The sequence below is a fragment of the Sphaeramia orbicularis genome, chromosome 10 (genome assembly GCF_902148855.1).
Source record: "Sphaeramia orbicularis chromosome 10, fSphaOr1.1, whole genome shotgun sequence".
NCBI lineage: Eukaryota > Metazoa > Chordata > Actinopteri > Kurtiformes > Apogonidae > Sphaeramia > Sphaeramia orbicularis.
In genome coordinates, this window is record NC_043966.1 from 29,258,647 (window position 1) to 29,282,873 (window position 24,227).

At 39.5% G+C, this 24,227-nt stretch overlaps 4 protein-coding genes across 4 annotated transcripts in view; 2 read left to right on the top strand and 2 right to left on the bottom strand.

The window, feature by feature from the left end:
- Positions 1-12,387, bottom strand: part of frmpd1b (FERM and PDZ domain containing 1b) — a 29,238-nt gene extending 16,851 nt beyond the window's left edge. The window contains 3 exon segments of the mRNA XM_030145605.1: positions 2,694-2,804; positions 5,076-5,226; positions 12,092-12,387. Of these exon segments, the coding sequence (XP_030001465.1) occupies positions 2,694-2,800 (107 nt within the window). The 5' untranslated portion in view covers positions 2,801-2,804; positions 5,076-5,226; positions 12,092-12,387.
- A 748-nt stretch (positions 12,388-13,135) lies between these two features.
- tomm5 (translocase of outer mitochondrial membrane 5 homolog (yeast)) lies at positions 13,136-14,723 on the top strand. The gene is made up of 2 exons (XM_030145612.1): positions 13,136-13,360; positions 14,392-14,723. Exons 1-2 carry the CDS (start codon positions 13,240-13,242, stop codon positions 14,424-14,426), a joined length of 156 nt encoding a protein of 51 aa, XP_030001472.1. The 5' UTR covers positions 13,136-13,239; the 3' UTR covers positions 14,427-14,723.
- Positions 14,724-16,271: 1,548 nt separating this feature from the next.
- LOC115427433 (zinc finger and BTB domain-containing protein 5-like) lies at positions 16,272-19,364 on the top strand. The gene has a single exon (XM_030145986.1). It carries the CDS (start codon positions 16,719-16,721, stop codon positions 18,789-18,791), a length of 2,073 nt encoding a protein of 690 aa, XP_030001846.1. The 5' UTR covers positions 16,272-16,718; the 3' UTR covers positions 18,792-19,364.
- On the bottom strand, positions 19,137-23,713 carry grhpra (glyoxylate reductase/hydroxypyruvate reductase a). Its single transcript, XM_030145987.1, has 9 exons — positions 23,512-23,713; positions 23,283-23,413; positions 21,538-21,610; positions 21,334-21,450; positions 21,123-21,211; positions 20,852-20,953; positions 20,546-20,681; positions 19,865-19,995; positions 19,137-19,779 (listed from the first exon to the last, which is right to left on the bottom strand). The coding sequence occupies exons 1-9, from the start codon at positions 23,595-23,597 to the stop codon at positions 19,658-19,660; spliced, it is 987 nt and encodes a 328-aa protein (XP_030001847.1). The 5' UTR covers positions 23,598-23,713; the 3' UTR covers positions 19,137-19,657.
- Positions 23,714-24,227: the final 514 nt, after the last annotated feature.

Consider the following 24,227-nt stretch of genomic DNA (forward strand, 5'->3'; position numbering starts at 1 on the left):
TTTAGCTTTTTTGAAATGGAATTATGCATTTTAAAACATTTCCCTGTGGTCTATATAAACTGTAAATGTTATGCTTGGGTCTGAATTCTTCATTAATAAAACTCCACAGGTCCATCTTCAACCTTATTTCTGAGTAATGACACCAGAAAGGTTGTTTTAAGCACTGGCCCTTTAAATGCAAATGAGCCACCTCACGCTCCGCCCCCTCCAGGTTGTTGATGTGCTTCTCTGTCCCGTTCAGCCACTTGTGTTCGTTAATACAACCAACAACTGAACATTTTATGTAACTGGCTCAAAGTTTGGACATATTTTCAGTATGGACTACAACCGCTGCTGCTGATAAACTATTATGTCATACTCAGAGAAATGCTCGTTGGAAGTTTTGACCTTATATGTGCAAATGTCGTGACGAAACTAGTTATTGATAAAATAAATTAAGAGGGAATTAAAACAGGTTGTAGAAATCCACTCAATTTTTGCCAAAATGAATATAAAGATAGCTTTGCAGCACCTGGAGGGTTCAAATTCAAACTTTTTGAACTATTAGGGTCCAAACACACAAATAAATGTAACAAAGACTAATAAAGTGGTTTAGCAAAATATGACCCCTTTAAATGCTACTCTGACTATCTTGTTCTTTGACATTCACTGTCACATTCTCACATTCACCTGCTTAAGAGGTACAGTGTCACATCAAACATGAATTTAAGAAGCAAACAGATCAGTAGTATTTGTAATATCACAAAAATTTTGGATTGTATGTCTGAAAATCTTTGCCAAAGACTGGGTTGTGACCCACATTTGGAATTGCAGAAGATGGGTTTATCTTGAACACAAAAAAAATTGTGATTCTTCAAAATTTTATGTTTCACATATTTAGAGCAATATTGAAAGAGATGAGGAGATGTCATGGAGGAACACTGATTTATGCAAAAATTTGCAATTCCTATTATTTATAAATGAGGCCTGTTGTGAACTGGGTCACGATGGTTTACCATTATTTAATAAAGAAAAACAAAATTGGGAAACACTCATCTGGGTTGAGGCTTTTTCAAGTGTAATGTGGAAACCTGAAGCCAATAACGCACAAAGATTGAAAGCGGACTTTTAGGGAGGTAGAAAGTATTTAGTGCTCAGCTGATAAACTCTGAACTTCAGAAATTAACAATATTTACATATTTACGTTCCAAATTTTTCCACAGATGTCAGTGTACTGATTTCTTCCGATGGTTGTTGACCTTACTGTTAAAAAGTAAATATTAAACTCAGTTACTCAGTGAAGAGTGTTTTTACACAACCTGGCTAAAGAATCCCATATACAATATTTCATCGCATCGCCTTTAGCTTTGATTACAGAAAGCATTAGCTATGGGCACACAATATTTATGCAGTGTCACAACAATTATTTCCACGTATACATGCATTAATTTTTCACCAGATATTGTATTGATGATAGAAGAGTCGGACCACTGTGTTAAATCCTCTACAGTACATCTTAAACATTCTACATGTGGTTTGGATTCTCTGTGACCAATCCATGTGTGAAAATCATGTCTCATGCTCCTGAAACACTCTTCACTATTTGAGCCTGATGAATCCTGACATTGTCCAATACTTATGCTCCCTATCAAATTGGTGGTTGTTTAAGAAATCATATCAGCCAATTTATACATAAAATACCAATAGTTGTTTAGGTAAATAAAAAAGACAGAGCCACAGATAGATATGCTGCTGTTGATGAGGCTAAAAACAAAAAAACATTCAAGTATTTTAGAGGAAATGGATTTGTTTCAGCTTGATTTATCTTTTAATTCAGAGCCACATATTTGGCTGCTTTACATCACTGACCGTGGGAGTACACATTAACTGTTTGCGTTTTGCTCAAATGGAAATGAAATATTTTCCTGAGGGTTGCTGTGTCGGTCAGCTAGTTGTGACACAGTGAGACTTTTATCTCCGAGAATGACTTAGCGAAGAGTTTGCTCTGCTCCGCCCACTTTGCTGAGAATGAGAAACCACTTAGAGGACAACAAGGGAATGAAGGGCTTTTGAAAGCATATTTGTGGCTCGCTCTGGGGTGTGTTTGTGTGAGAGAGGGACAGTTAGGTTTTCAGTATGTACTCAACTATGTGTCGGTGCGTGGGTGTAAGGAGGGATCTCGTGTGGTGTGCCTATACCAATATAATCAGCTTTATTCATTTTCATTTTTGATTCCTGAGTCTAATTCTATAATGGCATTTGACAGCAAAAAGATTGTTTACTCAGTGCATTGGCTGAAAAACTCTCCTTGTACTGCTACTTTTTAAATTATATAAACCACACATCCCACATTACTTTCCCACTACAGGGTCTGGCAGAAAGCCTAGAAATAGATGATGCTGTTTTCTCTTCTCTCTATCTGAAACTTATTTACTTTTTTGTACTATTTGTCATTTTATTTGTTGATGATGCAGTGGTTTATGTGGAGTCTGCATTTCTGCTACCGTTGGCTGTTTTCTCTTCTGTTTTCTTACTGAGAACACACAGAACCTTCAAAAATCTGCCCAAACATACAGACATTATTATACTTATGTTAAAATCAAGCTATTCAGTGATTAACATAGTGAGTGAGACAACTTTTGACTCCTAAATTTTTAATTTTAAAGACATTTCCTAAACTATTAAGTCCATCTTTGTCATGGTTCATATCATACCTGCTAAGTGACTCTCGGGTGCGTCGTATAATGGTTCCCACCACCTGCTGCACCCGGCTGGCCCTCCGAGCTGGAGACCTGCTCCTACATCGCTCCTTCTCCTCCATTTATCTAAAAAAAAGACACGTCAGGATATGAGTTACAAACATAATTCCAAGAAGCAAAACACAAGCAGAAGGAAACGAAGACAGAGAAGAGATGAAAGGATTTGTACAGACAAAAAAAGAACTCTGTCTTTTGGGTTTTTGCTCTGGCTAAATTTGCATGTCGACTGCTCTGTTTTCATGTGCAGAACGTGTAGCTGGCCTTGAATGTGATGAATAATCAGATACATGAAAAGACAAGAAAGAAAGGTTCAGAGAGAAAAAGAGGGGGTGGAGAGTCATCGCCATGCATAACAACAACACATGTCGCACACATTTGGCTAAATGACCCGATTCATGACAACAAACAAACCACAGACGGATAACTGAGTCATTGCACAATAATAGGATTCAAAAAGATATCAATGCAAATATGATATGATGTGCATGTTAACTATCTGTAACAAGAAGTCTGCAGATGTGCACTTTCTGCTTAGCCTGCTTTTTTAGGAGGAGTAGTGGAGAAATGATGAAGGATGGAGGGTTCAGTCAAACCCCAGAGAGGTAAAGCTGATCAGCACTGAATCCTGACCAAATCCTAAGACTTACAACTCCCTTCAGCTGGATTTTATCTGTGTCAGCCAATCAATATGCTGGCTATAGGTCTGTAGAGCTTTTGATAATTCCTTAACTTGCTTTATTATCTATTGATGGAGATATACTCTGCAGCGTGTTATACAGAAGTGATGCATTACAAAGGTTTGGGTTTAATTTGTGTAAGACTTAGAGATACACAGGACGGTCGCAGATAACCTGATTTAGAGGATATATTTTTCCTTTTTCAGATAAAGTTACTTCAGTCTTTTGATATACTTTGTCTCTGGTCTGTATTGGCCTGTTTGACCTCTTGAGAAAGACAGGGAAAGTTCTGTCGGGGGGGGGGGGGGGGGTAATAGTGACCCAGACCCTGATCAATGTGGCTAACGATGATGAATGTGCTCCTGAAAAATAATGATCCATTCCTTGGCCTCTGCCAGCCGCCAAGAGCTTAGTTTGATCAGCTCCCTGAAATATGAAGGCAACTTCTGCAAGCCAAGACTTGTGAAGCACAACAGTTTTCTGGCAATCTTCTGCCACTGTCTGTGGCCATTTAACAACATATCTTTGTCTAATTAATGAGGAGTGTTGGGTCATTACAGCACAATTACCTGAGTGAACTTAAAGTCTCAAGTTATGTGGAAGCAGCATACACTGCATTGGAATCAATAAAGGATGTTTAAGCAGCACTGCACCATTAACAAGCAAAAAAACGAGATTCGTTTGTCTTTTCCTTCTCAGTACCAGCTTAAACAACTGGATTCATCTGCTGAGTTTGAAATTCATTGCTGCTCTCCATTGAAGTGACCGCTGCTTGTACGCCAATGTTGACTAGCCCCACTCAGTAGTAGTAAGGCACAAAGTGTAGGTCTCTCCTGTAAGAGGATTAGAGGCCCTAGTTCTACACTGGTCAGGGTGTCACTTTAGCACCTTCCGCTGATCTGGATTGAGGCCGATTGACTTGGATGAGAAGGGATGAGTGAGGCTAGGTAGCTGACATCTGCACATGAGGAACTGAGTGTGATTGTTTACACACCCGTTCATCATTGAGACAAGCCGAAACTGACACGTTAATCAGCTTCATAGAGATCTTGAAATGTCTGCAGTTAATAGAGACTTCCTTCCATTAACTGGTAGTGCTTTACTCTAATAAATGTGCATATAGGGTAGGAGCAGGAAGATGTGTATTTGTGTTTATTGCATGTGCTGCAATCAGCGCTGAGTCAAGTGATGAGTTTTTGCTGTCATTCTCTTTTTTCTCTTGTGTTTTTCCCCCTCACTCCCTCTCTTTCTTCCTTTCTCTCGCCCTCACTGTCCTTGCCGAGTCAGGTAGTCATATCCGATGACACACTCTGCAGGCAGCAGCAGCCAGCTATTTCTTTTTTTCATAAACATTCTCATCTCAGAGACTTGAGCAAGAGGTTTACTGTCTTTTGACTTCAAAAACACAATTTTTTTCATATTACTAAAGCAAACTTTTAGATATTATAAGAAGAATTGTTCCTGAAATTGTCGAATTGTCGCTCAATTAAAAGATATTTTACTTGAAGATAACGTGATAATTAAAAATAAGCTTCAGAAGCAGACAAATATTTTGTCCATGGACTAATCAAAGTCAAGCTTCAAACTTCATATATAACCCTCATATTTGAAGAAAAGACCATGTCCCACATTTTCGCTGGATACTGTGAGTGTGACTCACCGTGATGTAGCTTGTCTCTTCAGGTCTCCAGAACACAAATACCCTCTCGCCCTCTGAGACATCAGCTCTGCAGCCCCTCCAGGATTGGCTGAAAAGAGGTGGAGGGGGGTCCTTGTGATCATCAGGGCCAATCCCAATCTGGTGTGGCCACCTGTGCAGAGCAGAGGAAGACAACTCGATTCATATCCACATGACAGGTTTATAATTAGATGTGAGGTGAGCCAGATGATGGTGGAGTCTGATTAACTTGTATCAGCTGGATCTGCCTGGCATTTGAACCCTTTTCCTCAGCGTCAGAATGATACTCCAGTTGTTGATATTTTCAGAGTGAACACGCAAGTATGTCAAGCAAAGCAGATGTGAGTCCAAACCAGCTATGTGGTTGTGGTTTTCCAAGAGGCCCCTCCTCTGGTCCCCAAGGCTCCCTCTCTCTCTCTCTCTCTGACTCTCTCTCACCCACTCTCGCTCTTTCTACTCCTCCGCAGCCTCAAAACCACATGGTGATGTGGAGACGAGGCACTCCATCTCCGTCTGGTTGTCTAAATTAAAATTTCATACCGTCCAGTTCAGTTAACAGTTCTTACTGGGCGCGCTCTAAAAGCAAAGAGGACAGCCTGTGTATCCTGATTTGGTGGAGAGGGAAGTGCTGAGAGCAGACGGAGATCTTGGCTTCTAATAAAAGAGGACGACTCTTTCATATGAACATCAGGGCAGATATGGCAGAAACCTGAGCCAGGCTCTGGTTTGAGAGAAAAACACAAGGTTTGTTGTGAAAAGCCCAGTTGTTGAATCAGTGGTGACACAAAATAAACACTCTTGATCTTGTCTAAGGAAACCACCTCATTTTGCACTTGAATGTTGATTTGTGGGGTAAACTCTTACTCCCCGAGGCTTTCATCTACAAGAGGGAGCAGAAATCAAGGATTTGATAGCCCCATCTGTGCAGCTCTTCCATCAGGCCCTGTGTCCCACACACAGAGCTCTTTCACAAGACTCATGTGTCCCATAGAAAAGCCAGAAGAACACCTAGACCCACACAGACTGCAGGCCTCATGAATAATACATAGGGCTAATGCAGCTAGCTCAGCCTCTGAACGCCTCCTTCTGCCACTCTGCCAACACGGGCAACAAGAAGAGCAGAGCACAGGAGACGGAGACACGGGAAAGACGTATGGGGGGTTGCAGGGGCGAGAAGGGAAAAAGGAGGGGGCTCTGAGGGGCTGGGAAAAGGGGAAGGGACACAGAAGAAAGAACTGGTCAAGGCAAAGAATGGAGAGAAAGGACAGGATATTGAAGGGGGTGCAGAAAGGGGACGAAAGGGAGAGAATTTTAAAGAGGGTGAAGAGGGCAGCAGCCAAGAAATGAGTGAGTAAAGCTGTAGCAGACGAAAAGAAAGGACAAAAGTATCTACAGTGAAATGTGAAGGAGTCTGTTTACTGAGAAGGGAGAAAAAAGCTGATCAATGCAGCATTTCTCCTCCAACGAGAGCGAACGGAGCCAGGTGGCAGACATCGATGCATGGTCAGCTTTTAAATAAAAAAAATGTAACAAAAGAAAATAGCATAACATTTCTCAAGCTGTTTTAGTTTTACTCTTCTTCACTTCTGGAGTTTTCTAAATGAAGAGAATGGTCCCTCTTTTAAATGATGACAGCATTTCATTTGATCTCTGACTCAAATCAAAGACAGTAAAGCCTCTGTATCTGCAAGCTGGTGATGAGTCTGCTCCTAATCTGGTTCTGAATCAATACAAATCGTGAATCCTGTCCACCAGTGTCGTGTCCTTAAGTCCCCAAGCTGCCAGCACAGCTCATCACTGATCCTTACAGCCTGTCCGGATCTTTTACTCCTCCTTTCACCTTATCTTCCCCTTCTATTGTCGCTGCATAAGGAGGATATTTGTGGAAATGTGTTGTTCTAATGACGTCTGTTTCAATTCTTCTGTCTCACTGTCTGTATCTCATTTCACTGAGACAAATATCCTTCTCTCTGCCCTTTTTCCCACACAATGTGTCTGACAAAAGAGTCAGTTATTCAGTTATGAGCACACATGCAGCTCATATAAGTGCTCCACACTGCTCTTACTCTTGTCTCAGGGGTGGAGAGGTGGCACCCGTGATTTGGCAGAGGTTGTTGTTTTTGTGCAGCCAGCTGGATGGAAGACAGCTCTAAACCCAATTAGCACTGCTGGGCCAGACCGGGCCATGGCAGGTCAGACCGACATGGACTGGGCCGAGTGGACACAAAACACAGGGTGTGGAACAAAATGTACAGCGACTCAACACAATCCGTTCTAGTTGATACAAAAAAAGTAATTAACTTAAAATGTTGTCGCTAAGCCGTCCATATTCTAGCATCAAGACTGGACTGGTGTACTGCAACTTACAAACACAAGAATACACAACACCCATACACAAACGAAACAAAATTCAAGAGCTTCATGTGATTCACAAGTACAAGAAGCATTACTCACTTACTGGACAACGGCTTTTATTTAGAAAGGACCAGTTGGATGGTATTGATGTCTTGTTCTCCATCTGTCCCACAACACACTCACAGAGAAACACACACTCTCCCCCCTCCAGCCGAGTACGACACACCGGATACAGCTGCACCACATGAGGCGCAGCAGAGCAGCAGCAGGGGTTGGTTCAGCGACTCCACAATTCATTTTGGCTCACAGTTATTGCCAACAAAGTTGGACAGAGACCACAGCCCAGATTCAGTCCAAGACCTCACTTGGCAGAAGATACTATATGTACGAATATCTGGATGATTTGAGGTGTGCTGTTTTGAGTTTGTGTGAGGCAGCTGGACTGGTCTATATTACAATGCAATGTTGTAAAAGTGAGGAATGGCAAGTAAAGTGGACAATAAAAACTCAGAAAAGGGACTTATTGCTGTGACCAGTAGTTTCTTGCACTACACTACATTTTTGATCAGAAGCTAAGATGATATAAACCTCTGCCATATTGTAACTGCTCTAAACATAAACTGTTTACTGCCTGCTTAAGTACCTACTATTAGATTCAGAAATGTCTTAGAGATACTCTGTCACACAATAAAACCATTCACAAAATATAGTTTGGGTCAAGTGACTGATATCTTCCTGTGTTTGGTGTAGCTTGTTGGAAACTATTATTTCAATTGTTGATCAATCAGTTGATCCTTTCTTTGAGTAAGTGTTTAGTTAATAAAAAAAGTCAGAAAGTGTCTTCCAAAGCCTAAGATGACATCCTCAAAGGTTTTAATTTGATCCACAACACTTAGATATTCATTTAACTGCCATAGAAGTGTATAGAAACTAGAAAATATTCACATTTAAGAAAATGGAATTACTGATAATCAGAACGAACACTGATCAACCATTTAATCATTGCAGCACTACTCTACTACTAAGTGATGACTATGGAGGTCACTAAAAAAGGGTAATATGTTTGTGCTATTGTTAGTTTGCATTATCATATTTTCATCTTCCAACACAACATTATCCTGTTAACATTAGCCAAACTAACTGAAAATTATTTGTCCACCAACTAAACAGAACAACAGAATAATACACTGACGCAGCAGCAAATATGTGGCTTGTTTAGTTTTTACTTGTGGCTGTAACTTGTATTTGGCTGTTTGTTTCTCTTTTACCTGCGTCCCAGACATAATTACATCTCCCCTTCTTCATGCAGCCTGTCAGCTCATTCCATTAGTATTATGAAGACAGGACTCACTGTGTGCTGCTCATTTCATTTCCCCTTTCATCAGCGACCTGGCGAGGCAAGTTCCCCAGTGCACTATTAAATAATGGGTCTTTTGAAGATTAATAGCGAGCTTCATTGTGTTACTGATCTCTATCAATGGTTCTGATGGTTCCGGAGTGAGACAGAGGAACACCTTGATGTCTGAAGACAGCCTTTGGATGTTAGTGGATGATAGATGCTGGGAGTCTGGAAAACTGTCTGTCTCACTTCTTCTGTTGCTGTCTGAGTCAATTTCTCTCAATTGAGTGATACTTCAAAAACTACACAATGGATGTCTTATCTTTAAGTAAAATGTAATATTAAAGAAGCAAGTAAGCCAGCAGCTACAATAGACCTCTGGGCTCTGGAGTAATACTTACATGCAGCTACAGAAGGAGTTTAATATTTCATATGACTTTAAAGAATAGAAAAGGAGAGAACCTGGTTATTCAGAGCTGATGCCATTTACTGAGGCTTTTGCTTTTTGGATTATGCATTTCATTTTCTTAATGTTTTGCTATACATTCATAAATAGACTTGTCCTACATTTTGCCACCACTGCCAGTCAGCTATGCCATCACCATGGAGCTGTCATGTCAATGAAGTCACATCTGCTTTTGCCTCAGCAGGAGAGGAATACTGTCACAGTTTAAGGACAGATGCACATTTACAGCCCAAACATGTATAATTTACTTCAAGCACTAGTGGTTGTATATTTGAGAAAAATGAACAGTTTCCAAATGTGTGAGTTTTAAATAAAATGTATTTAGATTATCTCTGCAGAAAATGACAAGTGGTCAAAATAACTAAAATACTGCATTTGCAGAGTTCATATACTCAAGAAACCTATATTCATTATTTACACACACAACACAAAATTAAGGTTTTAACTTAAGAGGAGTTCAGAAATATTTGTAATAGTTAAATTACCCTGACTTTCCGACACCTTTCTTTATGCTAATTCACATTGTTGTGGGTGTTTTAAGCCACTCCTGATGTAAAAATGCAAATGTACTCTCCTGTGTTTGATAGTTTATGACAGTGTTTTTCAACCTTGGGGTCGGGACCCCACATGGGGTCACCTGGAATTCAAATGGGGTCACCTGAAATTTCTAGTAATTGATAGAAAAAAAAAATCACTTATAAAAAATATATGTTGAGTTGAGAGAGACAATCCCAATCCATAACAAACTGTGAAGCTGAAACTGAAGCATTGTGGTACCGTTTATCTTTCAAATGTTCATTGTGGTCAGTTTCAGATGCTGCAGCTCTTTCATAATTCATAGTTTGAGTTATTGTTTGTTCAGTATTAATTGTCAGCCTTGTAAATCCAAGCTGGACTGACTGTACATATCCTGACCAAGGAAAATCAAATTCTCACTTTGTCCAGTAATCTACACCTGGCTTTTCTGCCTCTGTCCATAATAATATACATTATATAGACTAAAATTAACGTTTATTTGCAACATAGTAGAGCAAACTATTACATGATCAAAAACAAATGAATTTTAGCAAAAAAAAAAAAAAAAAAAGTCTCAGTTTTGAACGTCTGGGGTTGCCAGAAATTTGTGATGTTAAAATGGGGTCATGAGCCAAAAAAGGTTGGAAACCACTGGTTTATGACCATCCATCTTCTTCAGATTCCAGAGGGATTAACAGTGTTCAGGTGTGGAAATGTGTTTCCTAGTGCTGTATATTAAGATTTATTCTGTCAATCATCATTCATCTATGCATTCATTCATCCAGCCACTGCCATAACCATACAATGCAACCCATGACCCTTGAATTAAATGAATTCCTGTATTGAGAAAGCACAATACTGATCAATTAATAGCTTCCAAGAACCGTTTTGTGCACAATAGAAATCTATCCATGAACAGCTTCAATAATGGATTGATCTTAGGATCAGATGGTCAGAGCATCAAGGCTGAAGAGGCCAGCACCAGCCCAGCAACCCACCGAGCCCTGGAGGCATGAAGCTAAGACTACAGAGAGAGAGCAAGGGATGGCTGGATGGTTATGGTAAGTGGGACAGTGGAGCAGTCAGTGGGGCAGATCCAGGCTAATGCAGCCAGGCATCAAGTCTTTCCTGATGTGCAAGTTCTGCCCGTCCTGTTTCTCCTCTGGCAGAATGACCTCGGAGCAGCTACTCCCATCACATGCTGTTGCATACATCCCTGAGTCATAGCACATTGCCCGCAGCACTGGCAAGTGTAAAGACACACACTAAGTGCACAGAGGAGAAAAAGGAAAACATTGAGCATCCTCTGCCATATGTCATGTATAGGCTACACACCCAAGGACCACATCTCCATCCAATATGTCTGGGTCTGCTTAGGTGAGATTGCAACAGGAGCGTGTTGCTTCAAACAGAATGCTCAATTATTAACTTAAATGACAAATTTACGCACAAAGGATGCTGTATATCACACAGGGTCCAAATGTAAACGCAATCAGCAGTCATATCAAATCATGTCATGCATTAAATGAAGGCCCCAGAACAGCAAAACGCATTGTTCCGGTCTAGTTGTGTTGCGCTTGTCATGCCCGGCACGGAACGGGAGAGCGCAGAGGAGAGGCTGCTTCTGGCCGAAGGATACGAGCAAAGGGAAAAAAATGAGTGAGAGAGACCGTCCAGGGTGTCTGCACATCGCATACGCCCATTCATAATGTGCGTGTTTTACTACCCAGACTCCTGGCATCCCCCGGATCTGTCAGGATTTAGCCGGTGACGGTGATTTCACTGCGCAGACGGCAGCATGGGTTTCCACTATCACTGCATAAGTCATGTGTTATTATTATTTTGTTTTATAAGCATAACACAAAACAGACCTGAATTGAATCTGTAATCTTTATAGGATTTGTTGTTTTGCGTAATGATCTGAATTTAGGTTTACAATAACAATATCGAGCACGCATAAATGCGTAATAAATGCCATTACTAATAATCAATATCCCCATTACAGTCGTCAAACACTAACTTTAATCACCAGCAGCAGCCATGCCAGTTAAAGCAGTAGGCTAAACAAAGAAAAAAAAAGGTCAGTCTTTTGTTGCTTCCTTTATTATCTTAATCGGATTTAAATCTCTCCACCGCCTCCCTCAAATAGGGACACGGGTGTAGCCTGCAGGCTTTGAGAAAAGGTCCATGAGTACAACATTATTCATTTCGTTTCTAAATATCGGATCAGATGGCTGGAAATGATGCAAGGTGCAGGCTCCTCCGTCCAGTCGGGCGCTCCTTCATCAGACAATAACACCAGAAAATACGGACAAAACTCACCTCGTGGTTTAAAGAGGAGACAGACGGACCGGGAGTCTGGGACAGGTATCCCCAAAAAAGCGGTGATGCGGAGAATCTGAGAGGAAATGTTGTGTTTCTCCCCCAAAAAATATCCACCGTGTCCTCCCGGGCCGGATGGTGATGATGTGGTGTGTGGGGGGTTTGGCTATGTGCTGGATGCTGTCATCGTACTGGGACTGCTCTCTGCTAATCCTCGGCCCTGAGCTCAGAAATAACCCACCCCCTCCCTCTGTTCGTCTCCCTCTCTCCTCCCTGCCTCCTCTGCTGTCTGCCCTGAGGACCCCCTCCCCTCCTCTGCAAGGTCAGTATGGTTACACTAAATACACTGGAATAATAAGAAAATAAATAGGGCTGTAAGAAAATGCACAAGAGGGAGGTTTTTAAATTTCATAAATAATGATCAAATACAGAATGTTATGGTATCCCCAAACATCTGGTGTTGATACAGTAAAATAAAATATTAAAAAACAAAGAAAACACCACTTATTTTACAGAAATATGTCTTAATTTAAAAACAAAAAAACAAAAAACAAAAACATAAATAAATGCATACACTTCCTCCCACAGTTTATTATGAAAGTATAGGCTTACTAATAATGCAATTTAAGACCAACAAAAAACTTAATTAATTAAATGAACCAAGCAACCCCAAAATAGGCAAAACAATATTTTTTGTAAATATTAATCGTGATTTACATTTTAAAGGATTATAAATGTGTTTGGTTTACAAATGCAGTATATACAAGGTTATATCTATATACATGAACCCTTTAAAATTGTAAATAATCATTTGGGTTTTACTTACAGTAATAGTGATACCATTTATATACAAGTTAATGTAAAACTAAAAAAGGACAAATGACACATTGTGGTTGGTGCATATCAGCAACCGTTTTTTTTTTTTTTTTTTTTTTTTTTTTTTACGTTTAATGTAAATAAACCGTGGTGCGTGCCATGTGTTTAATAAATTTATCGCATTGCTCCTAGAAAGTTTGTCCCTCGTCATTCGCCGTACAATCGTCATTTCCGTCATTTCGTCACTTCCGGTAAAGATTATTCCACCCATGCTCCCGAAACGGTGAGATATTTAACAGCCTCACTGGAAATAAGACCAAACCACAGACAAAATGTTCAAATTGGAAGGACTTGGCCCCAAGATGGACCCAGAGGAGATGAAGAAGAAAATGCGACAAGATGTCATCTCATCTTTACGCAACTTTCTGATTTACGTCGCCCTTCTCAGAGCCAGTGAGTCCGACCAGATGACATTGACTAAATACAGACCGTTTACACATTTACAACATTACATGACCTGCCTGCTGTTTAAAATATTTAGCTACAAAGTATGCGGTTTTGTTGGATCTGTTCATACTCAGGAAATTGCAGAAAAAAACATGGATATTGATTGTACGTCCATGTTGTAGTACATGATGAAAAAACAGATCAACGTGTTGTGATCAGTGTAGAACTAGCACTTAAGAACTAGAAGAACTGTTATAGTGTGAAAATACTGTACTGCAAGTAAAAGTCAAGTATTTAAAACCTTATTTCAGAAAATGTATGCTTCCGCAAAATAGTGATGTTATAAGTAATAGAAGTGAAGGTAGTAATTTTGCAGTAAAATGATCACCTGTCATGTCTTTGTTGCATTAGAGGTTTAAGTCTTAGCTAATTTACTTTCTATACTATGATAAATATACAACAATGCACCATATTCTATAAAATCACTAACTTGCTGAATCTCTAAAAAGTCAGCTTTTCATGAGCATCGAATAACAGCCATTTTCAGCCTTTTTTTTTTTTTTTTTTAACCAAACCTATTTACCTTGAGAAGTAGGAGAGGGTTAAACTCATTTCTTGAAGGAAACAAGTAATTCCTTAAATTATCTTAAACATTTATCATCACCAGATTTTGAGATATGTGATTTTGACTTGATAGGTGGGTGGTGAAAAATATAATCTGAAAACTAAAGCTGTCAGGCCTATTTAGTGGAGGAAAAAGTAAAATATTTCCTCTTAGATATAGTGGAGTAGAAGGATAAAGTTGGATGAAATAGTAATTCTTAGGTAAAATCCAAGTATTTATGCTGTTTGTGTTGTACATAGAAACGGATCTTTGTCTAAAAAATGCCATTTTAAGTCACCTTAAGTCTATAGAAGATCAAACATTTAGTAAAGAGGTCACTCATGCATAACTCTGAATCATAAACAAACATCTGCTGCTACAATTTCTGTCCATGGTTGCAATAAGAATTCATTTGTGTTTTTCATATCTGCAGCTCCTTATGTGTTGAAGAAGCTGGACAGCATATGAGGCGAGCAGCTGGACTCTTCCATCCATCCATCCATCCATCCACTGAACGTTTACTCCATCAGAGACAGTATGGACCATCCTGAGCTGACAGACGGGGCCGTTACAAGTCATCATGTGGAACTCTGAAAGGCTGTGCGTCACTGGACTTGAGGAAACAACTTTTTTGTAAACACTGTCAACATTTTCGTTTTTGGATAATATATAACACATTGTGAACATTGTTTAGTGTGAATGTCATACAATAAATAGAGACCATGCTGAATTTGTTAATTAAAAATGTGCTGTGTTTTGTTTGAACTCCAGCAAATGTGTTTAGTCTCTACATGAAACCTAACAAAAATAACTTTAAGTGTAATTTTAACATGCAACTGTAACATAAAAGTAACAGTAAGTTGTTTTAGTTTTGTTATACTGAACTGGCATTCAGGATGACTCTTGACAATCTTACAGTGTCCAAATAGTTAAATATCTTTTGTTGTTATTTAGTAACCACTTATTTATTAAAACAACTAAAAATGGCAACTTTTTAAATACAGAGTTGTCATCTGTATTCTAGTCCTGTATCAGCATGCATTATACAATACAGTGTACACTGTGCAATACAGTGTCTTGAGGAAATATTTTCAACTACAAAAACCTCAATCCTTTAGTTTGTCACAAACATTCTACGTATTTGGAGATTCACTGTACAAAAATACCTGGACATATCACACATAGAAGCTTCTCTTTCCTCTCCCATTCATTTTCAATATGGTCATGATAAAAACGCTCATCTCAGTTATTGTCAATATTTATCACGATAAGTGTTGGATGAAAATTTTTTTTTAAGTTTAATTTTAAACTATTCTTCCTGAGGGAAAGTTGAAGAAACCAGACAGTTACTGGTGGTTTAACAGGACTATTTATGGTTAGAATAGAACAATTATAACGACAAAAATAATCAACATTGAGTATAATTATAATTATGGATTTAAAAAAAACAAACATCTGAAGCATTTTGTAGATGTGAGATGGCAATGTATTCAATAGATCCTAAAAACCAAATTAAAAAATTATTGCAATTATATTTATCACAATATTAAATTATATTTATCCATATTGTGTAAAGTGGTTTTCCTTGGAAAGCTATTAAAACTATTATCTGCAATACAGCTAAAGCTGTCAGACAAATATAGTACAGTAAAAACAACAGTTGATGTTTTTGAGCAGATGTTGAATCACATGAAAACACTCCAATAAAGTGCTTAAAGTTTGCACTTGTTCATATATTTTTAACCCATAAAGACCCAAACAGCCATTGGCAACCAAAGTATCTGTTGAGCTAAACTGTTTATTACGTGTTGATCCACTAATCCTATCAATACATGTAAATAATTGTTGTAAAAGTCATCTTTTCATAGTCATCGGATATGGCCCATTTGGACATTCAGAAGCTCTAGTGAATGTGGAAACACTGTCATCTACTACAACATTGATTCACCAGTAAAACCTATGAAGTTTGATAAATGACAGTAGATGGAGACACTTGTTTTTGTGTTCAGCAATTGGTATCTTAGCAGAAAAAGTCACTATCTCTTCAGTTTTCTCTTTTTCTGATACAATAACTTATGAATTTACTCTGAGCTTTAATGAACATCAACATGATCAGTGGATTAAATATAGGAAAATACATGATTTACACTGGAAAAGATGCAAAATACAGACAATAATATTATAACAAATGGTGATAAATCAATTAGGAAAGGTTAAATAGAGAGAAAAATTCATTCAAAAGTAGTGTTAATTAGGTGAGGTGCAGTTCCAGTTATCACCATGAGGGGGTGGTGTTGGTCAACTAAGCGCCAATGAAATGCACAAGCGACGGAGGCTGTGGGTGCTATTGTGTGAGCGCACTGAATCAGTCGTTTTAACGGTAATCTCAGCAGCTGCGGGTGTGGATATTATCTGTGAGTTTTAACAGCGGGGATGTCCATCTGCTGTGGACTGTGGGAGACAAAGGGGACAAAGGCCTGAGAGCGCGCCGCATCCCTCGGCTCTCTTGTCGGACGAGGCCCGCCCATACTCCAGAGCATCTCTAGGAAACCGGGCTACGGCGCATTAGTTCCACGGATGCATGGAGGCTACTGATGCCGGGTTCAGAGGATGAGACGTGGACGTGGATCCCTGTTCAGGAGCAGATGGACTGACTTTGACAATCGTTGCGTTATTTTATCACCTCCATCATCGCGCCTATTGAGAAATACCTGTAAAGTATAACACGGTCCACCCACTTCTCATCACACACGACCTATCATGGATTTTCCAGGTCATTTCCAGCACATTTTCCAGCAGCTCAACCACCAGCGGCTCCATGCTCAGCTGTGTGATTGTGTGGTGGTGGTGGGAGGTCAGAGTTTCCAGGCTCATCGCTCCATCTTAGCCGCCTGCAGCTCTCACTTCAGGGCACTTCTGAGCTCCAGTGACAGTACTGATGAGAGTGGAGGCCCAGCACATGAGAAGAGTGGGAGTGGAGGCCCCAGCGTCATGAAGTTAGATCCTGAAGTGGTGACTCCTGAGGCCTTCTCCACCCTGCTGGATATGATTTACACCTCCACCCTGTCTCTCGGCTGCTCAAATGTGATGGATGTCCTGTTGGCAGCCTCACACCTGCACCTTAACTATGTGGTCAAAGCCTGCAAGCTGCACCTGTCCAGGAAAAACTTCCCCGCATCGCCTCCTAAAGGATGGAGATCAGTGCAGCAGCAGCAGTGTGCATCCTCCCAGAGGAGGCCGGCCATGCTTCAACATGTCACATCTGTGTTGGAGGATGATGATGATGATGATGATGATGAAGCAGTAGTGGAGGTGAGCCAGTCTGGTGGAGTTGAAGAGGAGTGGGTGAGGAGGAGAGCCACAGGTGAGCAGGGTGGAGAACTGTCCTTCAGATGCAAGCGAAAGTTGCAAGAGGAAAGGCTTGGTGGCAGGAAAAGGTCTTGCAGGCTGTTTGGAGAAATGTTTAAGGAATGTTCTCCTACTGTGAGCAGGAGCGCTGTCAGTACTGAGGAGGGAGGAGAGGAGCTACTTTCTCCAGACAGCCTGAAGATGCCTGATGGTCTCTGGGAGAGTCCAGGTGGTGAGGATGAGGTTGAGAAGAAGTATGAAGCAACCAAGGCAGAGTCTGAGGAGATTCAGTTGCCCAGCCAATCAGACAGCAGCTCAGGAGGATTGAATGATTGGGAAAAAGATGAAACTAAAAACAAAGAAGCTGTAATAAAAGTGAAGGTTGGAGAAGAAGGTGAGGAAGAAGAGTCAAAGATTAAAATGATTGAGGTGAAAAAGGAAAATCTGAGCTCATTCTCTCCAGAACTGGACCCTGTTCCAAATGACTGTCCTCCATGTCTTCCACAAGACCCCACAACCCATTTAGATGCACAATTAAATGATGTTAAAATGACCATAAACGGTCCCCCAGATGCAGATGTTAATGCTTTACCATCCCAGTTGTGCACAGATCTTCAGACTGATGCAGAAAAAGAAAGCGGAGATATGGGGGATGACCCGGTCGACGGGGACGGCCTCGACAGCCTGTCAGAGCTGGCCTTTTCTTGTTTTCTTAATCCCACTGCTGATAGTGTCATAGGAGCTCTTGAAGAGGAGGACAGCCTCGCTAACCTCACCGCTGCTGCTGCTGCAGCTGCTGCAGCCAGTGATGCTCCTGCAACACTTGAAAATGTGGATGAACTGTGTCAAAACACGGAAAAAACAAACACAACAGAATCCTCCTCTCTTGTTTTTCCTGTAACCTCTGTTCCTCTGCAGCCGCTTCTCCCAACTCAGGGCCCTGGTTTCAGTGACACACTCATCCTCCAGCCCACACAGAACTCTTTGGCAGGATTTCTCAGCGGCATCAGACATGGGTTAAGTCTGGGGCCCTCCCTCATTCAGCCCTCCAATGCTGGGAAAAGTAGAGGAGGTGGAAGCTCAGGGGCGACAAACTTCCGTCGCATTGCCCCCAAAATACCACCTGGATCTGAAGCCAGCGCAGATCCATCATCTTCTTCTGGATCAGGAGGAGATGGAGTGGAACATCCACCTCTGACCAGAGCTTCAGAGGACGTTCTGTCCAAGTGCAAGAAAGCAGCTGCTGAAGACCTTGTGCTGTTGGTGGAAGGTGAGAAGAAGTACGCCTGCAAAATCTGCTGCAAGACCTTCATGAACCTGACTGACTGTAAGAAACATATTCGTGTCCACACAGGAGAAAAGCCCTATCCATGCCCCAAGTGTGGCAAACGCTTCAGCCAGTCCTCACATCTGTATAAACACTCAAAGAATACCTGTCTAAACTGGAAAGATGATCAGGCTTTCTCAGATACCCTACTTACCTAACCAGAGTTTGTCCAAACTCACAAATTTTGAAAAAAAAAAAAAAAAAAATGCACTCTGTACATGTATTTATCACCCAAATCAACTTTTGTTTTTATTGTTACCTGAAATCAAAGTTGGTTTGCTTATGTAAATTGTAAACCATCTTTATGGTTTTATTTTCCAACCATGATTTTACTTTTAAATGAGATGAGAACAGACATAACATGTAACATGCGGCACAAAACTTTCAAGACACATGATAATAAATAGCAAATTTAACTTCTTACTGCGGATAAATCTCATTTTTGAGCACAAGCAACTTGTAAGAGTTTTTTCAAAAACAACCAAACAAAAAAACAGTGTGACTTCTCAGAGGCTGGAGTGTTTTATTGTTTTGCAACAGTACAAAAATGCAGATCAAGTATTAATATGGAAACCTTTCTGGCAACTATCACATTTAGCAGGAGAAAAAAATAGTGCAGGAAATTTCTGTTTGTTAGATGCAATCCACAGAACATTTAACACTTGTAGATTTTAGTAAGAACTTGGGAGGGTTTTAGTTTATTCATTTGCTACTTACAATTATTTTCCTGAGTTCTATATTACTTGTGCGTTAATTAGTTCCTGTAAAAGGATGGAGTGAAGCTTTATACACTGTTGCCTATAAAGTTGGAATAAAATATTTTTACCTCTTCTCGTGAAATAATTGTGACAATGTGATTCATTCTTGACAGATAAACTGTAACTGGGACACTGAACTTTGTATTCTCTGTTTTTTGGGTTTTTTTTGCAGTTGAATATGTTTTTATCCTTTGAATACTTTTCAGACTGTTACTTTCTAGGCAGCCCCAGAGGTTGAGGTGGGAACAGCAGCTGAGAATAAGGCTCTAAAATTTGAGTTCACTGGGCATATCTGTGCCCTGTAAACCACCCAGAAGGTTACGGGCTGCCAAATCCGACATGATGCCTCTTGTGGAGTAGGTGGCACTGCCGATGTGTGGCAACACCACTGCAAAAGAGAAGAGAAACAAGACTAGAGTAAGAAGTAAATGTGTATAAAGACATATAAAGAAACATTATTGTCGTCTACTCACCACAGTTCTTTAGTGTAAGGAGGGGGTGGTTTGTTGGAAGGGGCTCAGGTGTTGTCACATCTAGACCTGCGGCAGCAATCTGTCCATTCTTCAAAGCCTGGTACAGATCCTCCTGGTTCACCACTGCTCCTCTAAGACAATAACATCTCTGTCTTGTTATCCTGAACTCCAACTCTATAGAGCAGTGTATTAAAACCATGGACAAGCCTAAACCTCACACAAATTCACTAACCTCTCCATTCCCACCAGACTGCTGGTGATCCAGTCGCAATTTTGGACTAAATATATTAAAGTTTCTACAATAAAACTTTTGTCAACATGTTATACCTTTTTAGAAAGCTTAATGATCCACAGTTGAGTCTCTAAGTTTATTTTACAGTTTTCCAAAGCAACAAAGTACCAGTGAAAGAATCACCTGGATAGCAATCAAAGCTAATGGGACTAGTGTATTTGGTTCTGGTTGTATTTTAAAGAAACTAGAGGTTGTTACATCTGAGATGAAGTGTCATTGATTAAATCTGGCCTCGTAGTTCTTCATTTATAATGTTTGGTGCTTGGTGTGGTAAATAATTGAAAAATAACACTAATAAAGGTGGAAGGAACAGGTTCCAGATATCCATTGCTACCATTTCATTTGTGAACAGAGGATTTGTAATAACACATATGCCTTTGTGGATCTACCTGCTTGAGTTGACAAAGACCGCAGTGTTCTTCATCTTGCTAAAGAAGGCCTTGTCACACAGACCTTGAGTTTCTGGCGTCAGGGAGCAGGAAACAATGATGAAGTCGCTCTCAGATAACAGTGTGTCCAAAGGTACTGTTAAATTAGCATTAGAGAAAAGGAAACACATAAAATGTTAATTAGTAAATTCTCATTTTAAATAAGTGAATATATTATGACCCTTATTTCCTTTATTATTCTGCACTTATTGCTTATTAATTGCTGTGTATGATACTTTGAACAAATCACTACTTCTCAATTCTTACCAAACTCTCCATTAACCTCAGCAGCGTATGCCTTTGCTGTTCTTCCAGAGTAGAGCAGCCTCTTTACTCCAAACGGCATTAGTCTCTTTGCAATGGCCATGCCTGACAGCAAACATAGGTTATTACATTTACCTACATGCAGCTCTCAAAACTACACAGTGCAATAAAGTCATGCTTTGGTGATGACTACAGGATTGAGTCATTGGAAATTGAGTTTATAATGAAGAATCTGTAATGCCAAAATAAATGAAGTAGTTGCAGTATGCCTCACCTATGCGCCCCAGTCCAATGATTCCTACTGTGCTGCCAGACAGACCATAACCACACAACCAGAGAGGCTTCCATGAGCTCCAGCCTCCACTGACAGACAAAAGACACATTATGTAACTAAAGCTTTTACTTTTGGTTAAAAAGTGCAGCAAAAACCCATCACCATAAAAATAAGCAAAGATTAGTGTAATGTGTAACTTTATGACACTGACTTTTTGACCTCCTCCACCCCTTCTGGTAATCTGCGAGCAGTGGACAGAAGCAAAGCCACCGTCAGTTCTGCTGTGGCATCAGTCAGAACATCTGGAGTGTATCCAACACGTATACCGCTGTTAAAAAACACACAGCAACACAACTTAGGATCAGTGCAACACTACCTCTTGTCAGTGTGTTTTTTTCTTTTTAGCATTACCTACCGTTTTTTAATTTCATCAAGATCCAAGTGGTCAAACCCCACTGAGAGTGTGCTGATCACCTTCAGGTTTGGGCCTGAAATCAGAGAAAAATTATCATAAATACCAAAACCTGACCAAAATTATCACTGAATTTATCTGTGAATATTTTAATAACTGACAGGGAAGTAAAGGTTTCTAGTAAAATGCAAAAATCTCAAGTTTCAATGTCTAAAACATCAGAGAAGTGATTAAATGTAATAATATATATTTATTTTAATTACTTTAATTGTATAGGAGCATAATTTCGACATTCAATGTCCATTTCATTCCACTTTCTACTTCTTGTGCTTTGATATTCATAATTGATATTCACAATTAACCCATAAAGACCCAGAGCTACTTTTGTGTCAGTTCCCAAATGATTTTTTTCCTCTATATTTAACCTCTCTGAAGTGATTTATCACCATTCATTGTAATATTATCTTCCTTATGTTGCATTTTTTCAGTGTAAATCATGTATTTTCCTGCATTTAATTTACTAATGATGTGGATGTTCATAAAAGCAAAGAGGAAAGTTGAAACAGAGAAAACTGAAGAAAAAGTGATTTTTTTCAGCAAAGATATCAGTAACTGAACATAAAAAATGTGTCCATCCACTGTTATTGATCAAACTCCATGGGTTTTACTGGTGAATCAATGTTGTAGAATATGACTGTGTTACCACATTCACTATGGAGCCTCTGAATTAGTCACTGTAGGTGAATGCTTTAAGACAGGGGTATTGAACTCATTTTAGTTCAGGGGCCACATTCAGCCCAATATGATCTCAAGTGGGCTGGACCATTAAAATAATAACAGTGAAAAAAGTCAAATTACATTATGAAAATGTTTACATCTACAACATTTCCTTAAAAATCTGAATAACAAACAAGTGCAATTTTACCAATATTCTGCCTCAGTTTATCAGTTTTTCATTTACACATGTGCATTACAACTTACATTATTATTACAAATGCACACAACATTTAGTAACAGGTAGAATGTTGGTAAAATTGCATGCACTTCTCTTAAGATGTTTCAGGTTGTTTATATTTGTTCAGGTTATTCACATTTTTGTAAAAGGATAGTTTGTTAATATAAACATTCTCATGTCATTTTACTTTTTTTATACTAAAACAAGGATAAAATCTGCTGTTTTCATTATTTATGGGTTATTATGATAATATTTTACTAGTCTGACCCAATTGAGATCTAAGTGTTCTGTATATGGAACCTGAATTAAAATGATTTTTACACCATTGATTGTTAGTATTTTCAGTGTATTTCATCCTACGGGCTGGATTTGGCCCCCGGGCCTTATGTTTGACACCTGTGCTTTAAGATATACAGTATATTTCCCTCATAATTATTCTGTCAATTAATGTTCTATTTTACTTTATTTTAATTATTGATTATTATTTATGTGTTAACTGTATGTTTTTAACTTGTCTCTTTTCCATTGTTATAAAGCACTGTGAATTGCCCTGTGTTTGAATTGTGCTATACAAATAAATTTGCCTTGCCTGTTGTCATGAAGGCTGGACTTTGTTCAAACTGTGTTGTTTGAACTGATTATTATGTTGTATGAACTGATTATAGCTGGTGATAATGAATATCCCTTGGAGATACATGAAGTGTATTTGTATCTGTATGTCTTGTAATGTATTTGGACTTTTTTGTAAATTATCTTCTGCTTCTTCCAGCTCTTCACCAGTGCACATAAGTACCTGCAGCATCCAGAACTTCAGTGTCTATCTTATCTGACAGCAGACACAGCAGCCCCTGAGCCCCCTGCACCCCCTTCAGCAGCTCGGTCCTCGGCACTGGCTCCTCTGAGTCCCACAGAGACACCTCACACCTGTTTCCATGGCGACAGAGAAGATGAGAGAACATGACTCCCACATACAGACTGCTGTCTAGAATAAATAACAAAACGAATAAGAAAACACTTCATACACTCCAGCTGCCGACAGGATCTTCATTCCCTCCTGCGGGATGCGTCTCGTCACGAAAACCTTCATGAGTTTTCCAACTGTGTGCATCCCACTGCGACAGTAAAAATGAGGTGAACTTCGCTTGGAAAGAAATGAGACCACTTCCACCTCAACTTCAACCTTTATTAAAGGCTACATACACCCGGAAGAAGGAGGTGACGTTTTCACTGTACTGCGCCTGCGTGTTGTTGCTGCATTTTTATAACGTTCATAATCAGAACCATTAGTATTTTAATCCTATATCTTAATCTAATGGGTGGATCTTGACTTGATATTACATTCCTATACAAATCAGGTTTAACTGAATGTGAAAGACCAAATAGAAACATCATAATATCTAAATTTTTTGTCATTTGTATTATTTCTTTTATTTATTATTCAAGTTTTTTGTTATTTAATTTTGTATTTGAATCACTTGGTTATTATAAGGTGTATTGCAGTGTTTACATGACTTTATATATGCATTTATTCACAAGGCATCTTCATACGTGTATGGGCATGGCCACATATCCCCTCTTTTTTCCCTTTTTTTGCAGGACAGTGCAATACAGACAGCTGAAGAACAGAGAAATGTACAGAGGTTTTAAGTAAAACTGTAATTGCTCTTTAAAAAAAAAAACAAAAAAAACGCGTGCACCTGAACGCAGCAGCTATTTTCACTGAGGTTCACTATTTCCA

Bases quoted from the DNA above. Each gene is read 5' to 3' on its own strand.
- tomm5 (XM_030145612.1), top strand. From the start codon at position 13,240: ATGTTCAAATTGGAAGGACTTGGCCCCAAGATGGACCCAGAGGAGATG. The intron at 13,361-14,391 runs GTGAGTCCGACC...TCATATCTGCAG, and splicing joins CGTCGCCCTTCTCAGAGCCA to CTCCTTATGTGTTGAAGAAG.
- LOC115427433 (XM_030145986.1), top strand. From the start codon at position 16,719: ATGGATTTTCCAGGTCATTTCCAGCACATTTTCCAGCAGCTCAACCAC.
- grhpra (XM_030145987.1), bottom strand. From the start codon at position 23,597: ATGCACACAGTTGGAAAACTCATGAAGGTTTTCGTGACGAGACGCATC. The intron at 23,414-23,511 runs GTATGAAGTGTT...CCATGGAAACAG, and splicing joins ATCCTGTCGGCAGCTGGAGT to GTGTGAGGTGTCTCTGTGGG. The intron at 20,954-21,122 runs GTGAGGCATACT...GTTTGCTGTCAG, and splicing joins CATTGGACTGGGGCGCATAG to GCATGGCCATTGCAAAGAGA.